Source organism: the organism of the source record quoted next, unplaced genomic scaffold (genome assembly GCF_019419815.1).
Source record: "Pyrus x bretschneideri cultivar Hongxiangsu unplaced genomic scaffold, Pyrus_bretschneideri_v1 Contig25, whole genome shotgun sequence".
Lineage (NCBI taxonomy): Eukaryota > Viridiplantae > Streptophyta > Magnoliopsida > Rosales > Rosaceae > Pyrus > Pyrus x bretschneideri.
In genome coordinates, this window is record NW_025999557.1 from 5,339,416 (window position 1) to 5,361,663 (window position 22,248).

The 22,248-nt window shown below is 35.0% G+C and overlaps 1 protein-coding gene across 3 annotated transcripts; it reads left to right on the forward strand.

Annotated features, from left to right (window-relative positions):
* The first annotated feature begins 1,126 nt into the window (after positions 1-1,126).
* On the forward strand, positions 1,127-11,987 carry LOC103934131. Of its 3 annotated transcripts, XM_009343836.2 has the most exons (27): positions 1,127-1,433; positions 1,596-1,824; positions 1,984-2,093; positions 4,550-4,666; positions 4,788-4,934; positions 5,071-5,744; positions 5,895-6,016; positions 6,178-6,269; positions 6,445-6,670; positions 6,790-6,859; positions 7,516-7,664; positions 7,761-7,834; positions 7,929-8,102; positions 8,189-8,260; positions 8,698-8,808; positions 8,891-8,980; positions 9,241-9,316; positions 9,421-9,517; positions 9,603-9,672; positions 9,805-9,984; positions 10,096-10,218; positions 10,311-10,394; positions 10,637-10,821; positions 10,920-11,058; positions 11,189-11,248; positions 11,359-11,463; positions 11,582-11,987. In XM_009343836.2, exons 1-27 carry the CDS (start codon positions 1,356-1,358, stop codon positions 11,693-11,695), a joined length of 3,768 nt encoding a protein of 1,255 aa, XP_009342111.2. In that variant the 5' UTR covers positions 1,127-1,355; the 3' UTR covers positions 11,696-11,987. The 3 variants fall into 3 exon arrangements, with proteins under 3 accessions (XP_009342111.2, XP_009342115.2, XP_048442586.1); XM_009343840.2 differs by lacking the exon at positions 4,550-4,666; XM_048586629.1 differs by lacking the exon at positions 1,127-1,433 and having other exon boundaries at positions 1,605-1,824; positions 1,941-2,093.
* Positions 11,988-22,248: the final 10,261 nt, after the last annotated feature.

The window sequence follows — 22,248 nt, forward strand, 5'->3', positions numbered from 1 at the left end:
GAGTCCTCCATCAGTCACTGTAAGTTTCAATTCGATACTCATGAACAAGTAGCCTAACATACGAGGAGACAAGAACTTATAAATGTACCAAATCCAAGTTGCAAAGTGCACATATATTTTAATAGAGATTCATGAAATCATGTGACCTTTTGCACTAGTTGCATGCAGTTGGTATGAAAAGAAAAGCCAAGTTGCATGCATCCTCATAGAACACCCTCGTCCCTCTAAAACCCACTAGCCAAACCAAATAAAACAAACACTAAAAAATTAAATGGGAAGGTTCTCCGAATCATGTACAACGTCGTTGATCTGTGGAAAATTCATGAAGTTGGTCGATCATTTCAATAGGTTGGTGATTGGTTTGGCATATTGGATTGTACGTGGTGGAGCCAGTTGAATGCACGTAACTTATCACTTTAGGGATTTTTTATGGTAGGAATTTTACGGGTCTTGGGACTGGTTTGGTATTGAGGTGCTTTATAAAAAGTATGTATAAAAAAAAAAAAGCTGAATTTAAAAAAATATTTGGTAAACACTTAAAAACAATTTATTTTCACAATTTTGGATGAAAAAAGCTGAAAACGTGAAGCAACAAAAAATGAGCTTATTCTCATATCACAGCAGAATCAATTTTTTTCAAAGTACAGCAATACCAAACCAGCATGTGTTGAACTGCATGCGATCTTGTCGACCTAAACTACAACTTGGCAAGTACAAAACTAGTTCAATTTGGCATCAACAAAACACAAAACATTTTAGTGTGTTTGAAACATGAGTACATACATTATATGTCATTATACGAGTAGAGAGATTCTCATGCAAATTGTTATGGAAATTTCATTAATACATAATCCTCAAATTTCAAATGCAAATCTCCAACTCCAAAAAGCCGATATATATCTTGAATATATACTACGAAACGTTTCGAAATCCAGAGTCAGAAACTCTCTTGGCCTCTCTCTCTCTCTCTCTCTCTCTCTCTCTAACTAGTTAAGGTAAGCTCTCTCTTTAGCTAGTTAAGTTAAGCTCTCTCTTTAGCTAGTTAAGTTAAGCATTCCAAATACAAATAAAATTCCAAACAGTATAAACCAGAACCAAACACACAAGGGCTCTTCCTACTTCCTCCACCGCTTCAGTATTTTCTCCCATTTGTCCTCCTTTCTCTCTCTACTCTCTCTCTAAAACCATATAAAACCAGGGAGAGAGAATTGGAAAGTAAACAAATACAAAAGCTCAATTTTTATTTCTGATAACAATAATCTCCTTCAATCAATCATTCTTCTTCTTTTCTCTACCTTGTTTGGATCAGAGGCGAAGACGCAACTGCAGCTCTAACGAAAAGCGCCAACTTCACCATGGTTGAAACCAGGCGCAGCTCCTCTTCCAAACGCGCCTTATCCGCCTCCCCCCCTCCCAACCCCAAGCGCTCAAAGGTTCGGTCTTTTCCAATTCAATTCGTTTTTGCAGAAAAGGGCTTTCTGGGGGTATTTGAATTTTATGTTGCATGTGCGATTTTGGGTTGAAAGATTTGATTTTTTTTGTTCTTTTGGGAATTTCCCAATTGCTTGATTGATCGGTTAATGTTGAAACCCTAGGCGTCTGATGCTTCATCGTCGAACAACGGAGTTAGGAGCGGGCCGCCGGCGGAGCCTTTGGGTCCGATTAAGGAATCTGGGTCTCAACCTCCGGAACTTGAGCTCCGATCCTCTGATCCGCCGACTATCGATTCGTTGAAGGCAATTAACGGCCCTGATGCCACTGCTCTGGAAAGATCCCCCGATGATGTTGCGGAAGGCGAGGCCTTGGTTTCACCGCAGCCTTTGGGTACAATCTTTGCTCTCTCCCTCTTTGCATGTCTTTTTTTTTTTTTTTTGTAATTGTATATGGGTTTTCATTGCGTGGATACGTGGATTTAGGGTTTGAATTTTTGTTTGTGGTAGGGTTTTGGTTTGATTTTGAATTTCGGTTGTTGGGGTTTCTTAGGGGAAACTGCAGTCCGTGCCGGTTTGAAGCGGGCCAAGAAGCTTCCGAAGAAGAATGCAAAATTGAATTCGAAATCTGCTTGGGGAATGCTTATTTCGCAGTTCTCAAAGGTGTATTTTGTTGCTTATGTTTTCTCCTCAATGCCATTTGTGATCATTGTTTTCTTAGGAAAGATCCGCGAAACAAAATTTGTTGGTTATTTTAAATATACAAGTCGTAGAAGATATAAAATTTGATTACGTTTTGCCTGATGCTTTTTGTTTGGCTAAAAGAGATGACTTTATCACATTCATATATCTAGGTAATGATAGCAATCAATAAAGATATCTTATTTGGCGTATTCCTTTCAATTAGTTGGACAGGTCTGTCGATTCTTTGCTAGTGTTAGGTTTTGTTAAATGCAGTACAATGTGATGCAGAGTAATTGGGTGAGTGGGCAAATTTTTCTCAAGAGTGATGAAATGATGGATTAAATTATCCTAGGAGAGAACAGTGTTTAGAGTGGCTTGTAATTGATGACGACCAAGAATTTGTAATTCTTTGAGTACTATGCCTCTTGTCAACACATACAAGCAGTCATGTTGCGTACATCAGTCTTCACAACAGAAATCCGGTTGTGGTATCAGCTGTTAGGGTAGATATGGATGGTTCAAGATTTCTCTCTTATTCTTCCTTAAATCATATTTGAGCTTAGATATTTCTCTTTTAAACTTTTGTACACGTAGACGAAGGCAGTTTAGTATTCCTACGTCCAATATGAAGTAGGAAAGAATATGAAGTACCAGTCTCCTTTCTTCAATATTGTACATCGCCTTTTCATGCCTTCAAGGTGGACCATAGTACTCTGTAGTGGTTATTTATTAGGTAATTGTCTACTTGTGAGGATTTAGAGTGGCTTGTAATTGTATGACGACCAAGAATTTGTAATTCTTTGAGTACTATATATGCCTTCGTCAACATATTCAAGCAGTCATATTGCGTCCATCAGTCTTCACAAAGTAATCCGGTTGTCATATTAGCTGTTAGGGTAGATATGGATGGTTCAAGATTTCTCTATTATTCTTCCCTACTACATATTTGGGCTTAGATATTCTCTTGTATACTTTTGTACACGAAGACGAAGGCAGTTTGGTATTCCTACTTTTAATATGAAGTAGGAAAGAATATGAAGAACCAGTCTCCCTTTTTTCAATATCGTACATCGCCTTTTCATGCCTTCAAGGTGGACCAGAGTACTCTTCAGTGGTTCCTTATAGGTAATTGTCTACTCGTGAGGATTTAGAGCGGCTTGTAATTGTTTGACGACCAAGAATTTGTAATTCTTTGAGTACTATGCCTCCGTCAACACATATAAGCAGTCATATTGCGTGCATCAGTCTTTACAATAGAAATCTGGTTGTCATATCAGCTGTTAGGGTAGATACGAATGGTTCACGATCTCTCTCATATTCTTCCCTACTTCATATTTGAGCTTAGATATATCTCTTGTTTACTTTTGTACACGAAGGCAGTTTAGTATGCCTACGTTCAATATGAAGTGGGCAAGAATATGAAGTACCAGTCTCCCTCTTCAATATCAGACATCGCCCTTTCATGCCTTCAAGGTGGACCATAGCACTCTTCAGTGGTTACTTATAGGTAATTGTCTACTTGTGAGGATTTAGAGTGGCTTGTAATTGTCTGACAACCAAGAATTTGCAATTCTTTGAGTACTATGCTTCCGTCAACACATACTAGCAGTCGTATTGTGTCCATCAGTCTTCACGATAGAAATTCAGTTGTCATTTCAGCTGTTAGGGTAGATATGGATGGTTCAAGATTTCTCTCTTGTTCTTCCCTACTTCATATTTGTGCTTGGATATTTCTCTTTTGTACTTTTGTACACGAAGACGAAGGAAATTTAGTATTTCTACGTTCCATATGAAGTAGGAACTAGGAAAGAATATAAAGTACCAGTCTCCCTTCTTCAATATCATACATCACCTTTTCATGCCTTTAAGGTGGACCATAGCACTGTTCAGTGGTTCCTCATAGGTAATTGTCTAGTTGTGAGGATCTCAATAGCATTGTTGTTGAAGTGCATTCAATACAAATAGCTAATGATTATATTGGAATATTGAGGGAATGTCTTATGATCTTTGTCTTTTTGGTTTTTCAGTAGCTTTTTACCTTGTTACTGGTAAAGGAACAATGCATGGGAGGAAAGAGGGAGAAGGGTGAATGGGGATGTTGTGAGGGAGAAGGAAAATTGAAAGAGAATGCACCATTCAATATACATGTTCTCCACCTCCTTTCTACCACCCTTAGTCATCCCTTATTGCTCCCATATCTTTCATCTCTATATCTATACCTTTTGACTATTAGAAAAACATCATATATAATAGCTTGGTGCCAAAGAAGTGTTTCTCTTGTGTTTTCAGCGGCTCATTGTGTGCTTTAAATGTTATAAAGTAACAGGTTGCTGATATCTTTCTTTTGTTTATAGTGAGGAATGATTCTTACTCGGTCAAGATGTCCTATTGTAATTTTGATCTAATTATATGTTTGTTTCTAATGCCTTTTCCAGAATCCGCACCAATTCATTTGTGAGACTGTTTTCACTGTCGGTCAAAGTTGTGAGTGCCATTTATGTCTTAAGGACCCATCCATTAGTACTACTTTGTGTAAGCTGAAACATGTTAAGGTATTGTCATTAATATAGCTTCTACATAAATCTTGACTCGTTATATTTTTGAACCCCAGGTTTGTGAAAAAAAACTGCTCGACTGATATTATTTCTTTTCAAATAATTTGTTTTTGAATAGCGTGACGGTTCGTCCGCTGCAGAACTAGAGATTATATGCGGTAAGGGTGATGTTCAGGTGAATGAGAAGACTTATCAAAAGGACACGAAGGTGATTCTTAACGGAGGCGATGAGGTTGTATTCGGCTCGTCTGGAAAACATGCATATGTATCCTTTTCGCTGCAGTATCATCTAAAGTATAGTAATTATGACATGTAATGTTGTCTTTTAGGGTTCCACCCTTCCCTTAACCTAATGCAGTGTCTTGTTGTATTGTTCAATTGATTCCTTAGCCTTGAATCAGATTTTCCAGCAGCTGACCAATGACCATAGTATAGCTACTCAGGGCATACCTTCAATTAGCATTTTAGAAACCCAGAATGCTCCAGTTAATGGGATGCATATGGAGGCAAGATCAGGGGACCCCTCTGCTGTTGATGGGGCTTCAATATTAGCGTCGATGTCAAATGTGCCAAATGACTTGTCACTACTTTCAGAACCTGCTAAAGCTGGCGACGATCTGCAACAAGATGCAGAGATGCCTTCTCTTACTTCTGCCTGTCGAGATTCAGATGATCGTACTCCAGACATTGAGATGAAGGAGACTACTAATATTAATGATCGAGTTTCAGGTGATAAAAATATTGTTCAGTACCCTGACACTACGAATGAAAACCCCAATCTTGATAGTGTTGCATTGGATATGGATACTGAAACCCAGAAGGCCTCTGGGGCAACTTATCAACTAAGACCACTCTTCCGAATGTTTACCGGTTCTTCTAGTGCCAATTTCGACTTAACTGGCAGCATTTCTAAGATACTTGATGAGCAAAGGGAAATAAGAGAACTTCTTCACAATTTTGATCCTCCAATGTTGATATCAACTAGGCGACAAGCATTTAAAGAAAAACTGCAACATGGAATTCTACGTCCTGATGATATTGATGTCTCATTCGAAAGTTTTCCATATTACCTAAGGTGCAGCAATTTGCCTTTTTTTTTATTATTGTGGATTAGATCATCATATGATACTGAACTAGCTTCCCTTATTGTGATTTGTCCATATGTAGTTGGACTCTTATTGGTAAATTCTGCGCTCAGACCTTTCCTCATTTTGCATTTTTACAGTGAAACAACAAAGAAGGTTTTGATTGCATCCACCCACCCGAATTTGAGGTGTAGCAAGTTTGGAAAATATTTTTCATCACTACCTACTGGGAGCCCGCGCATATTATTATCTGGTCCAGCAGGTACTTCTGCCATTTTAATTTCTACACATAGGCTTGTAATTTTGTGGTTTGTGATGCTTGTAATTCTGTGGTTGATGATGCTTGTAAATTCTGAAATTTTATATTTTCTTTTTCTTTCTTAGTTAATTCATTATGTTTTTATTTTAATAATTCTTTTGTAGGTTCTGAGATATATCAGGAAACCTTGGCAAAGGCACTTGCGAAACATTTTGGTGCTAGATTACTAATTGTAGATTCTCTTCTCCTGCCTGGTGTATGTTCCTTCATGTCCCTTTTTTAACTAGAATCTTCTTTGCTTACAAGCATATCTTCTCCTTCTGTTGTTGTTGATCTACTTTTTCTAGCAGTTTTCTTCGTCATTTCAGGAATTCAAGTTTAGAATTGTGGATTTTTCTTTTAAATATTTCTTGAAATATACTTCTTAATAGGTTGAGGCACCACCGCCCAAGGATTCTGATTCTGTTAAAGAAGTACCAAGGCTTGAAAGAGTGTCCACATTTGCGAAACGAGCAGCTCATGCTGCTGGATTCAAGCACAAGAAACCGACCTCTAGTGTTGAGGCTGAAATTACTGGCGGATCCACTGTGAGTTCTCAGGCACTGCCAAAGCAGGAGACTTCTACTGCATCATCCAGAGTCAATACTTTTAAACAAGGCATGATATTGTTTCTTAGAATGTCGAACATACAGTGGATTTCTTATTGGTTTATTGATCTAGAATTGTAACTTAACACTATCTGTCTTTGAGGTGCTAACGCTTATCCATCTATGCAGGTGACAGGGTCAAATTTGTGGGTGCCATATCTTCTGGTCCTCAACCGCTGCAGAGTTGTCCCCTTCTAAGGTATTCGATTTGTATGATGGTATAACATGTACATTTCTGAGTAAATTTGATATTCGTAAGTTGCATTTGTACGTGCCATTATCTGAATTAAGCAGACGGTTTGGTGCCTCAATGTTTGGCATGGCATCTCTTTGTAACTTCCATCTTTTCTCTTCCTGTTATTTCATCTTTACTTATTATGTAACTTCAGGATTTATTACTTATTATGTAAGTTGATAGAAACGATGCTGGTGGACCAAACAGTTAAAAATATTCTTCCTTGTCAAGTAATTACGAGCTGCCAAAGGCACTGGATGTGTGATAAGTTGGTACATATGAAATTGAGTCAGCTCCCATGCGAGTTTGTGGCAAGTTTTCATAGCAGTCCTTGTTCCAATAGTCCTTTAACAGTTGGTTTACTTGTATTTATAAAAGCGCGTCTTGCACAGAACTCCTTGCGCTTCAGAATTTAAATTTGTTGGATGAACGATTTCTTTCTTTTATTTGGAAATTTTTACAAATTCCTTTAATATGATTGCCACTATATAAACTTTTTATGTGAGTTTGAAAGGGAAGAGGAAAAAATTGTGCATGGGAAAACAACAGTTACCATAATCATGCTATATGAATCTCATGGACCATTGATCAAAAAGTGATTTTGGTTCTAAATTTTGCAGGGGACCATCATATGGTTGTCGAGGCAAAGTTGTTCTTGCTTTTGAAGAAAATGGGGCCTCAAAAATTGGTGTTAGATTTGATAAATCAATACCAGATGGCAATGATCTTGGTGGTCTTTGTGAAGAAGATCACGGCTTCTTTTGTTCTGGTAATTTCTGAAATCATGTTTTCTTCCCCATTAGTGCATGATTTTGCTTTATTTTACGTTTTGTATTCTTGTTAATAATTAATTTTTACTATGCAGCTAGTCATTTACTTCCCTTGGATGTTTCTGGAGGTGATGATATTGACAAGCTTGCAATCGGTGAACTTCTTGAGGTACTCATCTCCTTTACACTAACAAGAGCTCCCTTTACTGTACCAATATAGTTGCTGTTAATTTGGTATTAATATCTGCACCAATGTTGTGCAGGTGGCAACCAATGAGAGTAAAAGTCTTCCTTTGATAATGTTTTTGAAAGATATAGAAAAGGTTATGGCAGGTAACCCAGATGCATATAGTGTCTTGAAGAGTAAGCTTTCAAACTTGCCAGAAAATGTTGTTGTGATCGGCTCTCATACCCAGTTGGACAATCGCAAGGAGAAGGTAAGAGGCTGAGGATTTTATCAGTTAGCTGATTTTGAACTTAGTGTTGTAGTTTGACATTAACACACTGTTTTTATGTTTTGCAGTCCCATCCTGGTAGCCTTTTGTTTACAAAGTTCGGCTTAAACCAAACAGCTTTGCTTGATCTTGCTTTTCCAGTATGTGAATTTCCATTATCTTTTCCATTTTATTTTTCTTGGTGGCATGTAATGCTAATACAAGTTTTAACCACTCATATCAGCATCTGTAATCATGCTTATTCTGATTTAGATTTGTAGATCTTGACAACTGTGCAAAGTGCATTACTTTCTTTGCCTTTGATGAGTGAGAGCATGTCTTGAGTTTTTACTCTAACTAAATTCTTATCTGATTAATTTAATTTTTAATTCACTTTCTGTTTGATTTACATTCAACTCTCTCTCTCTCTTTCTCTTGCAAATGTACACAAATTCCTCAAGGTCAATTGAAACAGTCTGATGAGGGGGCTTTGTTCACATTGAAATATAAAATTCAACAATACTTTGCCCTCTTTTTCATAGACGATGATACTTTTCTTCTGAAAAACCAAGATGACACATTTATTGGTGGTGTTCAGGATAACCCTGGTGGTAGACTGCATGATAGGAGCAAAGAAACTCCTAAAACTATGAAGCAACTTCAACTCTCTCGGATTTTCCCCAACAAAGTGACCATACAGCTGCCCCTGGTAGTCAGCCTTTTTTCTTATATGGTCATTGTGCTACTTGTTATTGCTTGCATGAGGTAATATTTGTCGGCTATCCTGCCAGGATGAGGCTTTACTTTCGGACTGGAAGCAGCAGTTGGAACGTGATGTTGAAACTTTGAAATCGCAGTCTAATATTGTTACCATTCGCTCAGTAAGTACATGTGATCACATCTTCTTTTTGTTCCTATTGTTCTTTCCCTTAAATACGTCTCTCATGTATACTGTTCTTACACCTTCTTGCGCACTTATTGAAACACAAGGATGTGAAGATTGTGCACAAGTGCTTGCTAATGCTAACCGTGATTCATTTCTCTGTTGACATATTTTTAGTTAGCAGTTTAGTGGCTAATGTAGTGTGTTTAGTGCTTTCAATGCTATTCCTGTATATTTTCATAAGGCTGATGCTTTCAGGTTCTTAACCGAGTTTCTGTGGATTGCCCTGACCTTGAAAGTCTGTGCATTAAAGATCTAGCGCTTACAACTGAAAGTGCGTTTTCTTGAACTCAAATTTTGTAGTGCAGAACATTTTGCGGGGAACATTGACTTTAATATTCACTTATGCGATTCATTGTATAATCTTTTCTACAACAGGTGTTGATAAAGTAGTAGGCTGGGCTGTTAGTCACCATCTTATGCATTGTTCAGGCGCTTTAGTTAAAGATGACAAACTTGTTATTTCTACTGAAAGGTTGTACAATTTCTTAGGACAGTGTAGTTTAAATATACCGTCTATTCTGCTTTCTTATCATATTTTTTATGGTTCTATGCTACAGTCTTAGGGATGGACTAAACATTCTACAAGGCATTCAAAACGAAAACAAGAGCATAAAGAAATCACTTAAGGTAAGTTGATATTCTGGGGAAGTACCACAAATGCCTTGCTTCCGGCTTTCTGAAGATGAAGTGTAAATTAGATTTTCTATAATCAGGAAAGTAAGTGTATATTGTGTTGGATTTAACTCCATGATATTTCAGGATGTGGTTACTGGAAATGAATTTGAGAAAAAACTTCTTGCTGATGTTATTCCACCGAGCGATATTGGGGTTACTTTTGATGACATCGGGGCCTTGGAAAATGTGAAGGACACCCTAAAGGAGTTGGTGATGCTTCCTCTTCAGAGGCCTGAATTATTTAGCAAGGGACAGTTGACTAAGGTAGAAACATGGCACACTTTTCATTTTTCCCCTTTGGAAAGTGAAACAGTTCTATGTTGGTGCTTCTTTTCTTTCATGTTTCTTATCTGATTATTGTTACTTATTCTACAGCCTTGTAAAGGAATCTTGCTATTTGGTCCTCCGGGTACTGGAAAGACTATGCTTGCAAAGGCTGTTGCAACTGAAGCTGGTGCAAACTTTATTAACATATCAATGTCAAGTATTACATCAAAGGTATTTTTGCATTTTATCGTGGTTGTTGGAACTTGGATAAACATTTTGTGACAACTATTGAATCCACATGACCCCTTCAACTTTTGTTGCAGTGGTTTGGGGAAGGAGAGAAGTATGTTAAAGCGGTGTTCTCCTTAGCTAGTAAAATTGCCCCTAGTGTTGTTTTTGTTGATGAGGTTGGTTCATTACATTATATATATTTGCGCTGTCCAGGGAACCTTTCTCTTTAGTTTTCTCGTTTGGAAAATGTGAGTTATACGAAGAGTTATTAAACTACAGCAGTGTAGGCCACTAGTGGATGGCACGGCTATGCAAGATACCATGTCAGTTTATGAGCGTTTATAGAATCCTTTTGTTCGTCTTGTTTCACTCAATTTTATTCCCTTCCAATTTGATTTTGTTATGGCTACCATCATAGGTTGACAGCATGTTAGGCAGACGTGAAAATCCTGGGGAACATGAGGTTATGCGTAAAATGAAAAATGAGTTCATGGTTAACTGGGATGGTCTGCGTACAAAGGATAAAGAACGTGTATTGGTACTTGCTGCTACTAATAGGCCTTTTGACCTTGACGAGGCTGTTATTAGGAGGCTTCCGAGGAGGTAAAATCGCATGTTTGCCTGTTCTGCTGCTACTGCATCTGTTATATGTCAACGCAAGTATATTGACTTCCTGCGTACAAAATTGATTCTATGTGCAGATTGATGGTGAACTTGCCAGATGCCCAGAACAGAGAAAAAATACTGAGAGTTGTATTGGCCAAAGAAGATTTGGAACCTGACGTTGATTTGGAAGCAGTTGCAAATATGACAGATGGGTATTCGGGAAGTGACTTAAAGGTTGCCTACTAATTTTTATGAAACCCATCTAAGCTTTTTACATACGTAGTTTTATTTTTGTCGGTTATATTCTATGTAGTTTTATTTTCTTGTATATAATGGACTGTCCCGATTTTTGTTGTGGTTGCAGAATCTCTGTGTTGCTGCAGCTCACCTCCCCATTAGGGAAATTTTAGAGAAAGAGAAAAAGGTTGGTTTTCTGTACAGTATAACAAAAATACAAAGCCCTTGTTGATTTATGAACTTGAATTGGTGTGGTTGGTTACTGCAACTAAGTAGTTCTTTCTCCACGTATCGCAGGAGAGAATTTTAGCTTTGGCGGAGAACAGACCTGTACCGGAGTTATACTGCAGTACCGACATTCGTCCCTTGAAGATGGAGGACTTCAAACATGCGCATGAGCAGGTACGTTGTGACCTAATAATACAATACGGGGTTTTGGCTTCTTGTAGTATTCTACGGTGGTCGGAAGTGTTCAGTTGTGTTCGGGATCATTGGCTGCCTAATATTGAATTCAATGCAGGTGTGTGCAAGTGTGTCATCGGAGTCGACAAATATGAGTGAGCTCCTCCAATGGAATGACCTATATGGCGAAGGCGGATCAAGAAAGAAGACGTCTCTCAGCTATTTTATGTAGAATAGGTATTTTTTTCGGTGTATAGAATTTGGTTTTGTTGATTCTTCTTTATCGAGCTTATAAGGCGTGGCAAGATATCCATGGAAATCCTGTCGAAGGTCGCGCCCCCATTTGTACGATATATAGGTTTTTTTTTCCTTCTATATTCGCCTTTTATTCGATTTATATTTAACACCTCTGTTAGGAATGTCGTTCCCAGTTCATATGCAGTTATCTAACTTAGCCTTTTCTCTTTGTTGTGGGTCCTTTTTTGCCTGTAAATGCTAGTCGATAAATGAAAGACGTATTACAATTTTCTAATGTTTGCTTATTTGTGTCGATCAGCATATGAAAGTGTGATGATATTGGGATTGTTTGTAAAGGTACGATAGAAAGGATGCAGGGTCGTGTTATATTAGAAGTATGCCTGATAATTTCTTGACTTATTAAACCGACACCAAACGATACAAAAATAACAAGTTTTGAGTTGATCCGTTAACGAGTCACATTGTTATGGATCACTTGTTAAGAATCCGATATATTTTTTTTTTTTATGAACTAATGAAAATAGAAAATTTTCAACTAGTTTATCAACCATCTGAGCAAAAATTATGACTATAAGGCACGTTAGATGAATGAGTACATTTTAAAGATACAAGTAAAAAAGTAGTATGAAAAACTACGAGGCATGATTTGCACCATTTTACCATTGAAGGCCAATTTATCGACATCCTCTGAAAACGTATAACCGCCTGCTTCCTCCTCCCACGACTCTCACTCATCCCCTTCAAATTTAAATGTGAATGCAAATGCACGTAGACTGATGTAGAGGTTAACTATAGAGTAGAAACTCTTGTATACATATTGGCATGGGCAAAGCTACATAGGAGCAATGGTTCCACCTCTCTGGTCCCATCGGAAAAGCAGCGTAGGGTTATAAGTTTTTTTTCTGAAAATTCTTAGACGGAACGATGCAGTTTCGATCGATTGAGTTAAAAATAATAATAATGTGATTGTAGTGGGGACCACTGGTCCTCCTGTTTCCTCTTCACACTCATACCCTGTCCTTTTTAAGAGAGCAGCAAAGTATGCCCCAAAAAACTCACAATTCACAAATATACCCTCTAGTTCTGACTTGTTAAATTATATATTGGCAATGTATTTAATTTTGTATATATGAATATAAATTTTAGTCTACAATCACCTAATGTAGATTAATAGTTAGCACATAATTCAATCTCTTATTTATATGTAAATATTAGATAATTGGTAGTGTTCATTTTGATCGTTTTCAAAGTAGTGTTCATTTTGATCTTTTCAAATGAGTAAAAAAAAATGAAAGACGTATAGATTTGGAGTTTACCTTAAAAATTTAGGTTAACTATAATTTACACACGTCACGTTTGAAATGGTTTTTAAAATGGACCACGAAGTTTTAAAATTCTCATAACGCATCATAAGATATATTATAAGTGTATTAATTTTTATCTTCGGCCTAATTGTACCATAATTTATTAAATTGATGACATTGTGAGCTTGATACCCTTATATGAGGTAGCTTGTAAACTATATTTGCACCGGATTGACTAAAAAAAAATCGATTTTGATGAAGATTTAACGAAACCGAAGGATGATTGGCGTCAAAAATGTGTTTTTTTGGACGACTAGTCAAAAGAAGAAAAAAAAGCATTTCGAATGGACGAATTTGCGACGACGAACGGCAAACTTTTTTCCTCGAAAAGTTTTTCCGACGGCTTAATACCTTTTCCTACAACATTTTACCCTTGCTAATAACATTTCATTATGCAATGAATGAGCACATTATGGAATGTTTTCATGACACGAAACCTCACCGGCAATAATTTTTACCCACTCAAATTTTGCCCCTCATCTCAATAATTCCTAGCTTCACCACTATATTGGTATGGGTGGTTTGGGTCGGATAATCACAAAATCATTCAATGTAACAATTCCTAATGTCCCAAAGAGTTGGGTGATATCTCTTTAAATATTTGCCATTGATGGGGTGTTTTTGGAGATTCCCTTCTAGGTCTGTTAAGTGGTATACATGTGATCTTTTCTAGCTTCCTTGTCATCTTAATGATGGGAGTTGAAGCTTTTTCATCTGTCTTGAATCTTCTCTCCGAACGATGATCTTCAAATTAAGATTTAACTTAAAAAGTAGGATAATTATTTTAACAATATTTGACCAAAATTAAAAAGAGATGTGTTGGACTCTTCGAAATGGACTTCTCCAATCAGCTTGATGACAGATTGAAACTTGTGAGAGTTGATGATCTTGAAAAGTGAGGTCAAAGTACATATCTTGTTCACTTTGTTTGGCTCGGCCTTGGTTTGAACTCCTCCCTTTTGTCTCCGACCCAACGATATATATTTAGGAGATCGAAAATTTGGTGCCAAGTCGTGTGATAATAATAAGATAAGAGTATTAGTAATAAATATCGAATTCGTCGTTCATTTGTAATAATTCACTTACACATGAAGATATAGTACTGCTCGAAGCCCGATTCATTTTCTGTGAGCGGAGGCCGACTTGTTTTGTGTGCCATGGTCTGCCTCATTCTGCCTGAGCTAAGTCCTCTTCGTTTTGCATGCGTTGAGCTTGCTTAACACTCATGTTTTTTGACAAAAATGCAAATTTTTTTTTTTCGAAAAATATTTTTCCTAAGTATTAAGTTAAACTTTTTAAGGAATTTGAAAGCAATTTTATGACTTATTGAACAAAAAATGTATATTTAGTAGAACACTTGAGTCGAGAACTAAAAAGATAAGCCAAAAACATAGTAGTGAGTCCTATAACATTGTCAAATGGGGTTCGACACTCTAGAATCTCAATGGAAAGCGTCAACTTAATTTTCAAAACTTCACAGTGATGCGAAGGTGAAAATAAATAGATTGAATGGTGATTTATGTATGAATTTGCAAAATCGACTAAAAATCGTGAGTAACACCTACGTTTTTTTTTGTAAAAATGCAATTTTTTTATTTTGTCCAAATATTTTCTGTGAGCATTAAGGCAATCTATATAATGTATTTGGAAGCGGATTTAAGATTTATTGAGCAATAAGTGTATATTTAATAGAATATTTAAGCCGAAAAGTAAAAAAAAAAAAAGTGAACAACATAAAGATGTTAAAATGTATATTTTATTTATTTTTTTAATTTTTTAATTTATAAAATTATAGATGTTAAATCACTTGTAGGTGAGGCTTAAAATAAAAATAGCAAAATTTTGTTTTGTTAAATAGTATTTCACCTTCTTTTGGTTCACAATGAGAGTTCTATTAATATGTAGTTTAGATTTTGATAAAAGAAAAATTGGGTTCAAATATCGTTAAATTTAGGTCTTAAATGGTTGATTACAATGTTCAAATACAAATTATAATAAATTTTGCACGGAAAAATATATTTTGAAGGGCATGAATATGATAGTTTGTTGTAGTGGTAAAAGAAATATAAGAAAAATGTACAAAAACGATTGAAATTCTTGGGGTGGTAGAAAGTCACGCCTAGTTTCTGGCACCCCAGGAATTTCAATGATGCTTGTTAATTTTTCTTTCAGTTCTCTTACCACTACGACAAATTATCACATTCATGTTCTTCAAAATATATTTTTCCGTGCATGGAGCTTGACTCATTTTCTAAGCACCTAGGAGTTCGCTTCATTCTGTGTGCGCAGAGCCCACCTCGTCTTGTGTGCATGGGTTTGCCTCGTTCTGCATGTGAGGTGTCTGCATCGTTTTGTGTGTCAAAAGCCCGTCCCTTTTTTTGTCCATAGAGTCTGCATCGTTTTGACATGCACAGATCTAACCTCGTTTTTCATTGCAGGACTGGCCTAGATTTGTGAGACGTATCCCTCCTCGTTTCTCATGCGCAAAGCTCGCCTCGATTTGCATGCCAGGAAACCTGCTCTGTTTTCTTGAGCACATCTCGCCTTGTTTTGCGTGCCAATATTCACCTCGTTCTGCGTGTGTCGGGCCTACCTAACATCCTGCTTTTTGACAAAAATGCAAATTTTTTTTTTCGTAAAATATTTTTCCTGAGCATTAAGTTAAACATTTTAAGGAATTTGAAAGCAGTTTTACGGCTTATTGAGCGACAAATGTATATTAGTAGAACATTTGAGCCGAGAACTAAAAAAATAAGTGAAAAACATAGTAGTGAGTTCCAGAACATTGTCAAATGGGGACTCATCTCAACGGAAAGCCTCGCCTTAATTTCCGAAACTTCACAGTGCGGCGAATGTCAAAATAAATTGATTGAACGGTGATTTATGTATGAATTTGCAAAACCAACTGAAAACCATTAGTGTTAATCCACGTTTTCCAAATATTTTCCGTAAGCATTAAAGAAATCTTTATAATGTATTTAGAAGCGGATTTACGATTTATCGAGCAACAAGTGGATATGTAGTAAAATATTTAAGCCAAAAAGTGAAAAAAAAAAATAAGTGAACAACATAGAGATGTTAAAATGTGCGTGTGTGTATATAGATATTAGAGATGTTAAAATCACCTGTAGGTGAGGCTTAAACAAAAAATAGCAAAAATTTGTTTTGTTAAATGGTATTTCACCCTCTTTTGGTTGATAAAGAGGATTCTACTAATATGTAGTTTAGATTTTGGTAAAAGAAAAAAATTAACAAAATGAAAATTCAAGTTCAAATATTATTAAATTGAGGTCTTAAAAGGTTGATTACAGGTGTTTAAATACAAATTATAATAGATTTTGCACGGAAAAATATATTTTGAAGGGCTTGAATATGATAGTTTGTCGTAATGGTAAAAGAAATAAAAGAAAATAATGCAAAAATGATTGAAATTCTTGGGGTAGCAGAAAGTCATGTGACTTTCTGGCACCCCAGGAACTTCAATCATGTTTGTTAATTTTTCTCTTACCACTACGACAAACTATCACAAGTGTTTATATACGAATTATAATGGATTTTGCACGGAAAAGTATATTTTGAAGGCCATGAATATGATAGTTTGTTGTAGTGGTAAGAGAAATAAAAGAAAAATTTACAAAATGATTGAAATGCTTGGGGTGCCAGAAAGTCACTTCAAAATATATTTTTCAGCGTGTGGAGCCCGACTTGTTTTGTAAGCACCCGAGAGTTCACCTCATTCTGCGTGCATGGAACCCACCTCGTCTTGTGTGCCTGGGTTCGTCTCGTTCTACATTTTGCGTATCAGAAGCCCATCCCCTTTTTTATCCACGGAGCATGCACCGGGTTGGGGTGTGTCACCCAAAATATTGTTAAAATTGGGTTCCACCCTTAAGAATATCAATGGAATGTCTAACCTTAATTTTCAAAACTTCACGATGAGGCGAAGGTGAAAATGAATAGATTGGACGACGATTTATGCACAAATTTGCAAAACAGACTAAATGCAAATTTTTTATTTTCGCGAAATATTTTTCATGAGCATAATGGAAAACTTTGTAAGGCATGTGGAAGTGGATTTACGATGTATTGAGCAACAAATGTATATCTAATAGAATATTTAAATTGAAAACTAAAAAAATAAGTGAAAAATATAGTAGTGAGACCCAAAAATAGGGTTCTACCCTTAAGAATCTTAACGAAAGGTCTTACCTTAATTTTCAAAACTTCACAGTGAGGCAAAAGTGAAAATAAATAGATTGAACGATGATTTAAATACGACTGGGTGAGGATTGGTAGCGTGGTACCGATCTTTCCCAGTTCCTTTTTTTTATTTATTTTCTGCTTTTTTGTTTATTCCTTTGAATTTTTTCTTCATACATTACTTTATCTGAGTAACCACTATTAAATTCAAATATCCTTAAATTTAGGTTTTAAATCGTTGATTACAAGTGTTTAAATATGTACGATAATAGATTTTGCATGAAAAAATATATTTTGACGAATATGAGTTTGATGGTTTGTTGTTATGGTAAGAGAACTAAAACAAACATAAGCAAAAAACAAAAACTAAAAAAGTAAAAAGAAAAAATTGAAAAGATGGGTTCGGTATGAAACTAGCGATTTCTTCTTCTAACTGTTGCTAATAAACTAGCGATAGTTTTTGTACTAAATCGGTATCAAAGTACTGATCGTATCCTCTTCTATTCATTTATTTATTTGGAAGCAAGTTTACGATTTATTGAGCAACAAATGTATATTTAGTAGACTATTTAAGTCGAAAAGTAAAAAAAACAAGTGAAAAATATAGTAGGGAGGCCCAAAACATTGTTAAAATGACGTTCCACCCTCAAGAATATAACAAAAAGTATTACTTTAATCTTCAAACTTCATGGTGAGGTGAAGGTGAAAAATTAACAATGATTTATGTACGAAGTTGTAGAAACTGACTAAAAACCGTTTTTTGTCAAAATTGCAATATTTTTATTTTCACGAAATATTTTCAATGACCATTAAGGAAATTTTTTTTTAAGGCATTTGGAAGCAAATTTACGATTTATTAAGCAACAAATATATATTTAGTACAGTATCTATGTCAAAAACTAAAAAAATAAGTGAAAATTATAGTAGTGAGGCCGAAAACATTGTTAAAATATGGTTCCACCCTCAAGAATATTAACGGAAAGTATTAATTTAATTTTCAAATTTCACGGTGAGGTGAAGGTAAAAATAAATAGTTCGAACAACGATTTATATACGAATTTGTAAAAACCGTCAATGTTAACCCACGTTTTTTTGTCAAAAATGCAAATTTTTTATTTTAGCGAAATATTTTTTGCGAGCATTAAGCAAAATTTATAGGGCATTTGGAAGCGGATTTATGATTTATTGAGCAACAAATTTATATTTAGTAGACTATTTAAATTGAAAAGAGAAAAAAATAAAGAAAAAATATAGTAGTGAGGCCCAAAACATTGTTAAAATTGCGTTCCACCCACAAGAATATAACGTAAAGTATTACTATAATTTTCAAACTTCATGGTGAGGTGAAGGTAAAAAAATAAATAGTTTGTACAATGATTTATGTACGAATTTGTAAAAACTGACTAAAACCAATCAATGTTTACCCACATTTTTTGTTAAAAATGCAGATTTTTTATTTTCGCTAAATATTTTATGTGAGCATTAAGGAAAATTTTATAAGGCATTTGGAAGTGGATTTTCAATTTATTGAGCAACAAATGTATATTTAGTAGAGTATTTAAGTCGAAAACTTAAAAAATAAGTGAAAAATATAGTTGTGAGGCCCAAAACATTGTTAAAATAAGGTTCCACCCTCAAGAATGTTAACAGAAAGTATTACTTTAATTTTCAAACATAACAGTGAGGCGAAGGTGAAAATAAATAGTTTGAACAACGATTTATGTACGAATTTGTAAAAACTGACAAAAAACCATGAGTGTAACACCCATGTTTTTTGTCAAAAAGGCAAATTTTTAGTTTTCGCGAAACATTTTCCATGAGCATTAAGGAAAATTTATAAGGCATTTGGAAGCGGATTTACGATTTATTGAGTAACAAATGTATATTTAGTAGATTATTTGTGTCGAAAACTAAAAAAATAAGTGAAAAATATAGTTGTGAGGTCTACAACATTGTTAAAATTGGGTTCCACCCTCAAGAATACAACAAAAAGAATTACTATAATTTTTAAACATCACGGAGAGGTGAATGTAAAAAAAAATGAGTGAAAAGTGTAGCAGGGAGGCCTAAAACATTGTCAAAATGGGGTTCCACCCTCAAGAATATAACAAAAAGTATTACTATAGTTTTCAAACTTCACAGTGAGGCGAAGGTGATAGTTTGAACGACAATTTATGTACGAATTTGTAAAAACTGACAAAAAACTGTGAGTGTTAACCCTTTTTTATGCAAATATTATATTTTCGTGAAGCATTAAGGAAAATTTATAAGGCAGTTGGAAGTGGGCTTAAGATTTTTTGAGCAATAAATGTATATTTTGTAGACTATTTAAGTCGAAAGCCCAAAATATTGTTAAAATTGGGTTGCACCCTCAAGAATATAACGGAAAGTATTACTATAATTTTCAAACATCACGGTTAGGCGAAGTTGAAAAGAAATAGTTTGAACGACGATTTATGTACGAATTTGTAAACACTGACTAAAAACTGTGAGTGTTAACCCACATTTTTTTGGGTAGAAAATGCAATTTTTTATTTTTGTGAATTATTTTCCACGAGTTTTAAGGAAAACTATATAAGGTGTTTGGAAGTGGGTTTATGATTTATTGAGCAACAAATGTATACTTAGTGGAATATTTAAAACACAAATTGAAAGAAGTAAGTGAAAAATACTATGGTGAGGACCAAAACATTGTCAAATGGGGTTCCACCCTCAAGAATCTCAATGGAAAGTCTCACCTTAATTTAAAAAACTTCACATTCAGGCAAAGGTGAAAATAAATTGATTGAACGGTGACTTATGTACGAATTTGCAAAACTGACTAAAAGCCATGAGTGTTAACCTTCGTTTTTTGGGTAAAAAATGAAAATTTTCATTTTTGTGAAATATTTTCCGCAAGCATTAAGGAAAACTTTATAAGGTGTTTGGAAGTGGTTTTACGATTTATTGGGCAACAAATGTATACTTAGTAGAATATTTAAGCCGAAAACTAAAAAACCAAGTGAAAAATAGAATTGTGAGGACCAAAACATTGTCAAACGGGTTCCACCCTCAAGAATCTCAACGGAAAGTCTTACCTGAATTTTCAAAATTTCACGGTGAGGCGAAGGTGAAAATAAATAGTCTGAACGAATGATTCGTGTACGAATTTGTAAAACTGACTAAAAATCGTGAGTCAAAAGCCACGAATTTGTAAAAACCCACGTTTTTTTGGTCAAAAATGCAAATTTTTATTTTTGCAAAATATTTTCCGCAAGCATTAAGGAAAGCTTTATAAGGTGTTTGGAAGTGGTTATATGATTTATTGAGCAACAAATGTATACTTAATAGAATATTTAAGCCAAAAACTGGAAAAAAGAAGAAGTGAAAAATACTATAGTGAGGACCAAAACATTGTCAAATGGGGTTCCACCCTCAAGAATCTCAATGGAAAGTCTCACATTAATTTTCAAAACTTCACATTGAGGCAAAGGTGAAAATAAATAGATTGAATGGTAATTTATATACGAATTTGCAAAGCCGACTAAAAGCCACACCCACGTTTTTTCGGTCAAAAATGAAATTTTTTATTTTTGTGAAATATTTTCTACGAGTTTTAAGGAAAACTTTATAAGGTGTTTGAAAATGGTTTTATGATTTATTAAGCAACAAATGTATACTTAGTGGAATATTTACGGCAAAAACTGAAAAAAGTAAGTGAAAAATACTATAGTGAGGACCAAAACATTGACAAATGGGGTTCCATCATCTAGAATCTCAATGGAAAGTCTCACCTTAATTTTCAAAACTTCACATTCAGGCGAGGGTGAAAATAAATTCATGGAACGGTGATTTATGTACGAATTTGCAAAAATGCAAAAAAAAAAAAAAAAAATTCTTGAAATATTTTCAATAAGCATTAAGGAAAATTTATAAGGCATTTGGTAGCGGATTTGCGATTTATTGAGCAACAAATATATATTTAGTAGGTTATATAATTCGAAAACTAAAAAAATAAGTGGAACATATAGCAGTGAGGCCCAAAATATTGTTAAAATTGGGTTCCACCCTCAAGAATATTACCAGAAAGTATTACTTTGATTTTTTAACTTCATGTTGAAGCAAATCTAAAAATAAATAATTTGAACGACGATTTATGTACAAATTTGAAAAAACCGTGAGTGTAAACCCATGTTTTTTTTACCAAAAATGCAAATTTTTTTTTTTTTGGTGAAATACTTTCCGTGAGCATTAAGGAAAATTTTATAAGGCATTTGGAAGCGGATTTACGTTTTATTGAGCACCAAATGTATATTTAGTAGGTTATTTAAATCGATAACTAAAAAAATAAGTGAAAATATATAGTAGTGAGGCGCATAACATTGTTAAAATGGGGTTCGACCCTCAAGAATATAACGGAAAGTATTACTATAATTTTCAAACTTTGAGGTGGGGCGAAGGTGAAAATAAATAGTTTGAACGATGATTAATGTATAAATTTGTAAAAAATGACTTAAAACCGTGAATGTTATCTCACGTTTTTTGTCAAAAAAAAGCGCAATTTTTTTATTTTTGTGAAATATTTTTCGTGAGTATTAAGGAAAATTTATAAAGCATTTGGAAGTGGATTTACGATATATTAAGCAGCATATGTATATCTAGTAGACTATTTAAGACGAAAACAAAAAAAAAAAAAGTGAAAAATATAGTAGTGAGGCCCAAAACATTGTTAAAATGGGGTTCCACCCTCAAGAATATAACGGAAAGTATTACTATAATTCTCAAACTTCACAGTGAGGCAAAGGTGAAAATAAATAGTTTGATTAATGATTTATGTACGAATTTGTAAAAAAGTGACAATAAACCGTGAGTGTCACATCCCGGCCTGGGGCGGATCACTTCCCGGGCCCGCTCCACTACCATAGCACGATATTGTCCGCTTTGGGCCCCGACTACGCCCTCACGGTTTTGTTTTTGGGAACTC

Excerpts from the sequence above, each read along its gene's own strand:
- LOC103934131 (XM_009343836.2), top strand. The coding sequence starts at position 1,356 with ATGGTTGAAACCAGGCGCAGCTCCTCTTCCAAACGCGCCTTATCCGCC. Across the intron at positions 4,935-5,070 it reads CGTCTGGAAAACATGCATAT|ATTTTCCAGCAGCTGACCAA; the intron begins GTATCCTTTTCG and ends GCCTTGAATCAG. Across the intron at positions 9,673-9,804 it reads GCATAAAGAAATCACTTAAG|GATGTGGTTACTGGAAATGA; the intron begins GTAAGTTGATAT and ends ATGATATTTCAG.